At 35.7% G+C, this 8,577-nt stretch overlaps 1 protein-coding gene across 1 annotated transcript; it reads left to right on the forward strand.

Moving 5' to 3' along the window:
* The first annotated feature begins 479 nt into the window (after positions 1-479).
* On the forward strand, positions 480-8,217 carry LOC141833847 (uncharacterized). The gene is made up of 3 exons (XM_074721349.1): positions 480-814; positions 4,858-5,013; positions 7,798-8,217. Exons 1-3 carry the CDS (start codon positions 557-559, stop codon positions 8,026-8,028), a joined length of 645 nt encoding a protein of 214 aa, XP_074577450.1. The 5' UTR covers positions 480-556; the 3' UTR covers positions 8,029-8,217.
* The last annotated feature ends 360 nt before the right edge of the window (positions 8,218-8,577 follow it).

Raw genomic sequence — 8,577 nt, forward strand, 5'->3', positions numbered from 1 at the left:
ATATAATAAAAAATAGAATGAATGATGTAAAATATTTATATAACTGATTTTATCTAATGAGATAAAATTTAATTATTATTATTATTAATAAATTGTTAGAATAGAAAAGAGAGAAAGAAAGATGGTCGACGAGCTTGAATTGGAATGCAGAGAAAGAATGATAAAATGAAGACTTGGTGTCATATGACTAGTGGAATGAATGGATAGATTGGAAGGAAGTTTATTGGGCATTTTAGAACTTTTATCTATTAAAGATTCTACTATAAAGTTCTTGAAAAATGGGAAGCTCCATCGACTTTTTTGAAAAAAAGAAAAAGCAGTTCAGGTTTTTCATAAAAGGAAGTTGATACAAGAAATAATTGATCTACTTCAACGGGCCGATCATAACGGACTCCGATACATTGGCCTTGTAACAAGATCTTCCGTTTTTTATTCGCTATTTTCGTCAAATTAATGCGGCGGGCGGCCGTAAGAAGAAAAGAAGCGGAACCATCGCATTCACCCACTGCTCCACCCAACCGCGTTCCGGCGATCGTATACAAAACAGTACGTCACAATGGAGGGGGTGGGGGCCCGTCTGGGTCGGTCGTCAACCCGTTATGGGCCGGCGACGGTCTTCAGCGGACCGGTGAGGAAGTGGAAGAAGAGGTGGATCACCCTCGCCACCCCCAACAACTCCTCCGCGGCCAAAGCCAACGGCAACGTCGCCCGATCCCGCCTTCTCCTCTATAAGTGGACCCCTGTCTCCTCCAAGCCCGCCGACGGCGCTGCCCAACCGGAGGAACACCCGCCGAGGAAGTTCCGATACGTGCCGGTAACTGCTTCTTTTCTTCCTTGAATTACTAGTTCGATTCCCGCAGTAAAGTTGGGTTCTTTCCAAGATACGGGCAGTAATTCTCGTTTCCCCTCTTTCTATTGACTGTGAACTTCGATTCATGTCTCAAGTTTGGTTCTTTCTCGTAGATACGGATAATTTTGTTGGCTAGGTGCGATTTGGGTCGTGGTGTTGGATTTCCCCCACTTTTAGGGGTTTTTTGTATAGCTTTTATTTTATCGATCTGTTCTCTAAGGTCAAGGATCATTTCGTGCCGGTAAAGAAATTTATTCTGGTTTTCTCCCCGTTCTATCAACTCAAAGAAGTGAGTTGACAACACCCGTCCAGTGCGGGTTTTATACTAGTTTCGGACCTTGATCAACCTGTATGGTGTGTCATTTCAACTTTCAGCTTCTTAATTTGCCTGTTTAGGCGTTGACCGAGTTCTCATCTGCATTATTTATCTATGTCATTGATCTCACTATCTTTCTAGTATGATAGTAATAATTTCAGTGCTATATGCTTGCATAGAGTTCAATGGAGGATAAGACCCATGTAGCTGATCTCAAATATTTTGGACTTCATGGCTTGATAAGGAGGACCATGATCATTACCTGCATAAATTAAGTTTATTAACAGAAAACTGGTCATAGAGCATATCTATAGAAATTAAAGATAAAAAACATTTAAGACAATCATAGCTTCTTGCAGTTTTATTATTGTAATAAATTTTCTATCAAGCCTTTGACTTGGTTCTAGAGTTTGTCAAGGTAAGTTTAGACATTAGAAAACCTTTATATAAACTCTAAGGATGCGTTTGGTTTAAGTTATCATGCATAACCTTGGTTATGTGATTATCAGGTAATCACATAATCAAGGTTATGAGGAATAAAACATAACCTAATATTGTTTAGTTCAACCCTAGGTAATGTTATAACCTAATTTAACACTGTATTACCCTTGGTTCAATCATAGACACTTTTATAACTAAATAAATTTGATATTTATAATATTAATGATAATAATAGATTGATAATATATATAATAAATAAATATAATTGATTTATAATTTTTAAAATTTAAAAGAAATTTATGTATATTTTAAGGATAACCTTTTAGTGAAAGTTTTTGGGAAAAAAACAAATTTGAGAAAGAAAGAAGTTTAAACAACTATTCACTTCTGCAAACAGAAACGGATGATCATCACCAATACAACATTACAACCTAGTTTATTTTAATGCAAAGACAGCAACTCAACCACCAAATCTGAGGATGACAATATCTGAGGATTTCAAAAAGCTATTGCTAATAGTGGCAATAACTCTAATTCCACATATAAACAGGCATTAAGAAACTTTATAATTACCAACTGCAATTCGGTTATTGGCAGATTCAACCAAAGCATTATCAACTATTGCCTTGAGATTTATATCTTTGGCTCCTCTACGCACTGCATTGTAGCATATTACAACTTTTGGTTTGCAGTCAATAATTCTCTCTGCAAGAGATTCAGTTGAGAAGCCAACAAATATAACCTGAAAGGAAAAACACCATTAGGTCTCGTCTCCTTACGGCAAAATTCTTGAAAATCTTGTGAGGAATGTAATATAACTGTACAGAGTGGACTGCACCGATGCAAGCACATGCCAACATTGCAATTGGTAACTCCATCAACATGGGCAGGTAAATGACAACTGCATCCCCTTTGTGGACCATGACATGCTTTATGTAGTTGGCCAACTACTTAAAGACACCGAGGATTCATTGCCAACTGCCAATTTCACTAACTTAAACTAAGAAACAGATTGAACTGAACCTACCTGGCAAACCTGATCCGGTAATTGGGCATATGTAAGTTGCCCATCTTGACCTGGCTCATTGCCTTCCCAATACAGAGCCACCTTATCGTTGTTCCCTGCCTCTATGTTCCGATCCAGGGCATTGTAACAGATGTCTGTAATGCCCCCTTTGAACCACTTCATTCAGAAAAGCCAGAGCACGATTCAACTAATGAAATAGGTCCAGAAAACAGGGACAAACTTACACTTTTCAATTAAAAAGACAAAAACTACACCAACCTCGACCTCAATTTTAACAGGTCCCTTCCTCACGTCAATATTCTCACTGTGGACATCCAGACTCCACCTCTTCTTGCAGTAAAACTGCACAGCGATCTCCAACCAAAATCCAGCAGGATTTTCGATAGATCTCTTATACATTTTGCGATACTAATTCATGAAACAGTGAAAGAAATATATGATATAGTCATGGTGGATTCAGAAAACTATCTGATATATTTAAAAAATTATATATATATATATATATATATATATATATATATATATAAAATCTTTACTATTTCGAGAGTGACAGAAAGGAGAAGACAAAGGGACCTGTTTCAGGGAGGAGACAAGGGTGTCTCGAGAGAACTCAGGAGACGGGAAGATGAGATTGTTCTCCTCGGTGGCTAGGGGACGCGCGAACGACATTGGTTGTTCTCCGCGATAGGGAAGCAGCGACGGCTTGCGGAGGGTAATTTTGAGAAAAGTTTTTTGTTAACCCTAGAATCATAGAAAACCTTACGCTTCCAAGGTTTTCCGATTCCAGATTATATCCCCCCAATTGTTGATGTGGCAGGGATGTATTACCGGGAATTGTTGATTTCCTAAACCAAACAAGGTTTTTGTTAATCACCTACCAAGATTATCAACGATAACCTCCAACCAAACACCCCCTAAAGGCTATAAGTCCGCTTGCCATATATCCTAAATTAGGTCCAGGGTTTAGCCTGCACAGATTTTTCAATCTAGGTATATAGTGGTACAATGAAATTTACACCCTTAAACTTAGATCACAATTTGAAGCAGTATTTGTTTACTGGTTTTGCTGGGATGTTTGGCTAGATACAGGACCTTTTAATGTGTGGTTCATGTACACTAGTTACATACACTTTGAGATCAAATATGGTTTCTGTGAAGGAACTAGGAACTTAGCAAATTCACTTGTTCCACAGACGACAAGAATTTGTACCTTCAAGAACAAAACATCTTCTAAAATGGATCTAGTATGGTTGATTTGATATTTCTATATAGGAATAATTTAACCTACTTTGCCACCCTTAATAAAACCAATCTGTAGGATCAAATCCATCTATGTTAGACAGTTTGTAGATTAAGATGTTCATCAGAATATTGTCTAACCTAACTTAATCTATGGACATCTTACTATAAATATATTTAGAATCTGTATGATATGGATACTTGAAAGACAATCATGTCTATCTAATGATGTACTCAATTTTCCCACTTTCTATTTCCAATATTTGGGATTTTTCATATTTCCAGTATTTTTTTAGAATAATACAAAAAGCACCTACTTTCTATCAGTGTTTGCTTACCAATTACAAATGCAATCTTATGGAGTATATCCTCTTGTTTACATTTAGTATAACTTCTTTCTACTATGTTTTATTGGTTTTATATGCAAAATTGATTTCTTATTAATTTAATTAGGGGTGCATCTCTAGTTCTTTGTTGTTAGTTTCATTGAAGCTATACATTGATACTATTCAAGATGGTTTTATATATGCATCCTCAGCAAACTGAATCCTAATTTTCAATAATGTAATAGTATGTGTGCATGTCTCTGATCCACATTCACGAATAAAATAGCATTGGTTGTGTAGAAGGCTGGACATGATTGAAATAGATGAGTGAATTATTTTTAGTAATCTGTCATTGGATTTTAGAGAAAAATATTTATAAATAATTAACATTTCTAATAAACCCTTAGAATGGCTTTAGGAGCAAGCTTCTTGGATCTTGTCTGTGTTTTTGCATTTGGTAAGCAGTTAATACCCAATAAAAAAGAAGAAAAATCCAAAGCATATTGATATAGGATATCTGCTCAGAAAACCTTCAGTTATGTTTTTGCAATTCTTTTCTTGTAAATTAGCACAGGAAGGATGTTAATTTTCTGTTCAATTATTGTTCTTCTGTAAGACTTCTTAGTGGATGGTTATTAGTGTTTTCTGAACAATGCAGATTTCGGTTCTCGAAGAGCAAAAACAAGAGGATGCCGAAAAGCTTCATGAAACATATAAACCTAGTGATGTTGACCCTTCATCACAGATAAACCAGAATGTTTCTTCTGATATGAAACCTGACGTGAATGATATTTTAATGGGAGAATCAATGGTGGTAATGATCTCTGATATCATCATAGTGTCTCGTTCTTGGTTAATTTTCCTTATAGTGTCCGGAGTAATAACTTCTGAAGGTGGATTAGAAGATTTAGTATGTGCCTATGATTATCTAAATCCTGTTGCTAAGGGGAGTGAACATGAGCATAGATCATGTTCATTTTACCTATTTCTCATGCTTCTAAAAAAACATGTTTGGAATAGAGGTGTGAAAACTAAGGTATCTTTTAATTTACCTGAACAAGTTGAAGGTGGAGTGATACATGATCATTTTGCAGCGCCACTGATATAGTTATTCATTGATGATTATGATTAGGTAGTCTCTAGCCAGTCCATATACTTAAAGCTTAATGATTGCCCAAAAAGATGTTCTGAAGCTATGTTTATTTTAATAGAAAAGTAAGGGGAGGAAAGAATTAAATGACAATTTCATCCTCATACTTCCATAATCATATAATTAATGCCTTTGGCAATAAAGCTTAATCTTCCTTGTCGACATTGTCTTGATAAATCTATCTTTTTGTAGTTATTAGTTGGGTGATTAATTATTTCACTTATTATTATTATTATTTTGTCTTGATTACTTCTAAATTTTCAAGATTTTATTTCAAACAGTGATTAATTTTAAATTTGCTAGTTTCGGTCATGATTAATTATTTTCAAATTGTTACTTTTCTTTCAAGTGGTAATTAACTCCTTTTAATTTTTTCAAAAGTTGCATTTAGTTTATCTTTGTGAGGTCTATGATCATTTTTATACTTAATCCTTTTATGAGGGAACCAAGATAGAGTTTCTAGGCCACAGAAAAGTTGGAGTTTTAAGACAAAATAATATACCAGTAAATTTTTTTTTCCTTTGAATTTGCTTCCAAGCGAACATGGTTGAAGGAAATGATAAGGGGGTGTTTGGTTCATTTTCCATTTTCATTTTCTTATTTTCTAGAAATTGCTGTTTGTTTTGTGTTTTCCAATCTCATTCTCTGAAAAATGATAAGTCATTTTCTAAGAAAACAGAAAATGACAAAATATCATTTTCTATAGAGAATGAAAACTGCGGCTGAGAAATAGAAAACACGAAAACGCAGCTACAGTAACGCCGCACGCCTCTAAATTTCTCCCCGACGTCGCAACCTTATCGCATAACTCCTTTTCTACACCGACTTAAGGGTTGCAATTTCGACCCCCAACAACTTAGGCATCTCTGCCTTGGCCTCCATGAACCCGGCGCCTCCGGTGGGAACCGCGGCACCAGCGCTAAAAATCAGACTTTTCTTCTATTTCCCATAAAACGGAGAGGAAAGGAGCGGCCTTTGGGGGTCGAAGGTAGCTCTCAGCCTCGGAAGCGATGGAGTTCTCTCCTCCGAGTTAAAGTCAAGGACCAGCGAGGCGAAACGGGCGGCAGCGAAGGGGAGTCGGCAGCGGAGGGGTTGGCGGAAGGTGCGAGCTTGCGGTGCGGGACGTAGTGAAAGGAGGCCCTGCGCTGAGATAATCCTCTCCATGATTTCAAGCCGCCGACATTGAGGGATATCCGAGTAGCATAGAGAAGCTTGAACAGATTTGGGAATTCAATAACTAGAACCCAACCTCGAAATCGTTACGAGGCAGTAACAAACCCTTTTTTACTAGTCCTGTTCCTGAAGGGATGGGAACAGGAAAGGAAGCATCCAAGGAAGAAGATCAAAATGCAGGAATTGATCCATCGATGCAAGCAATGTGTTGGTGAGATAGAAGTCTTCGTGGTCAGATCTCAAAAACAAACTGTTTGATCCGATTTGCTTGGTATTTTGTCCCTTGAATGTTTTTTTTATCATCAAATTATGTTGATTCTCTTTTGATTTTTTGATTATACTATAATTATTTATTTGATAAATTTTCTTTTTATTTTTTTATAATTTAGATATCCAATTCTTCGAATCAATTAATTTTAATTTATTTTCCACTCCATGGTCCCACACGGTCGGGTTAGATTTGGCTCCCTTCTTGTATGATTTTTCCTTTTCCATGAATAAGATGGTCTTTTTATTAAAAAAATTATTTTATTTATAATTTTTCATATTAACAAATCAAACGCATTTTCTAGTTTTCTTTTCTAGAAAATAGAAAACAGTATATCATATCAAACACATTTTCTGTTTTTTAAAAACTAAATCAGAAAACAAAAAACAGAAATAGAAAATGAAAAACAGAAAATAGAAAAAAAATTTCAAACCAAACGCCCCCTAAACTTTTCTTTCTCCTTTTCATCAACCTAAGTAAACAATAAGAAAGGAATTATGATTGCTTTTTTCACCTTTCATTTCACTTCCTTCACACTCTCCAGATTTCTTTCCAAGTTAGCATAGCCTTAGTTTATAAGGTTCTCCCAAGTTCCTTGCACTGCCTCAGTCTAGGATTTTATAATCCTAATGGTTTTTTTTCTAAATGAATTTGTGGCTTCTAGGGTGCAATAGTTTAACCGTTTCATTGCACAAGGGTTACAACAAAGTAGTATTCAATTCCCTTGTAAAATGTGACTGCATTTCGTTTATTGTTATCTTGTATTTACCACTCAACCTGTATCAGTTGCTTTAAATAATTACCATTGCCAGTCTGGACTTGGGTATTAATTCTGCTTGGAAGATGAAAATGCATTCTGCTTGGAATATAATTCTGTTCCATAGGCTTTAGTGCATCTTTATTCCTTTTGATTTGTTTAGTTCGTCGCATACTTTTCCTGTGCATTTTTCTTGCTGATGTTTACGTGCTAAGAAAACCCTGATTCATAAAGTGTTCTTATGTTCCAGGCTTCAGACATGGACCAAAATTCAGCAGATGATAACAACCTAGCTAATTTGGACTTGAATTTGGGTTTGAAAGGTACTGACAATGAGAGGGAAACAAAATCCAGAGATGAAGGTGATGATGTGGAGAAAGTAAGCTTAGGTGAGGAAATTAAAATTAATGGAACAAATTCAGAAGCAACAAAGAACTTGAAGAGAAAAGCTGTCACCCCTGACCTAGAAATGAGAGTGTGATCAGTTATGTTGCCCTTTTGCGTTTATCATTTGTTTAGCAAGCTGCAAACTTATGCTTTGATTCTTAGTTTGCTGCTTTGAATTGTGATCCATTTATTGGTTACTGACAGCCAAACCATTTCATTCTTTCTCTCTTTTGATCGAATTTTTATCTTGTTATGGATTCGTTTCATTGAACGGCTACGCCATTTAACCTTGAAAAAAAAACTGTCTAACATTTTGTCATTACCCCTGCTGTGTGCTAGGATCTGATTGCATATGTTTGGTTTGTGTACAGTGAGCATATTGTTATAGTAGCAAACTTTTAGGAGCACACTGAAAATTATCAGGGATCAAATTGTAATTTTTTAAATTTGTGGTTTAATTTGCAAAATGTCCAGTAAAATCTTTTTTATTATTTTTATAATTATTATTTATTTTTTGAAATTCCTTCCCCTCGGCTCTCTTCTGGATACGGTAAAGGACATTGCCTATAGTTATTTCTTAAAGCCCTCTTTTAGTCTCGAATGCTCTTTTGTAAAAAAAAAAAAATGAAATTTGTTACTTTAG

Source organism: Curcuma longa, chromosome 8 (assembly GCF_044706935.1).
Source record: "Curcuma longa cultivar G26 ecotype Majalengka, Jawa Barat chromosome 8, ITB_CL_G26_1.1, whole genome shotgun sequence".
Classification (NCBI taxonomy): Eukaryota; Viridiplantae; Streptophyta; class Magnoliopsida; order Zingiberales; family Zingiberaceae; genus Curcuma; species Curcuma longa.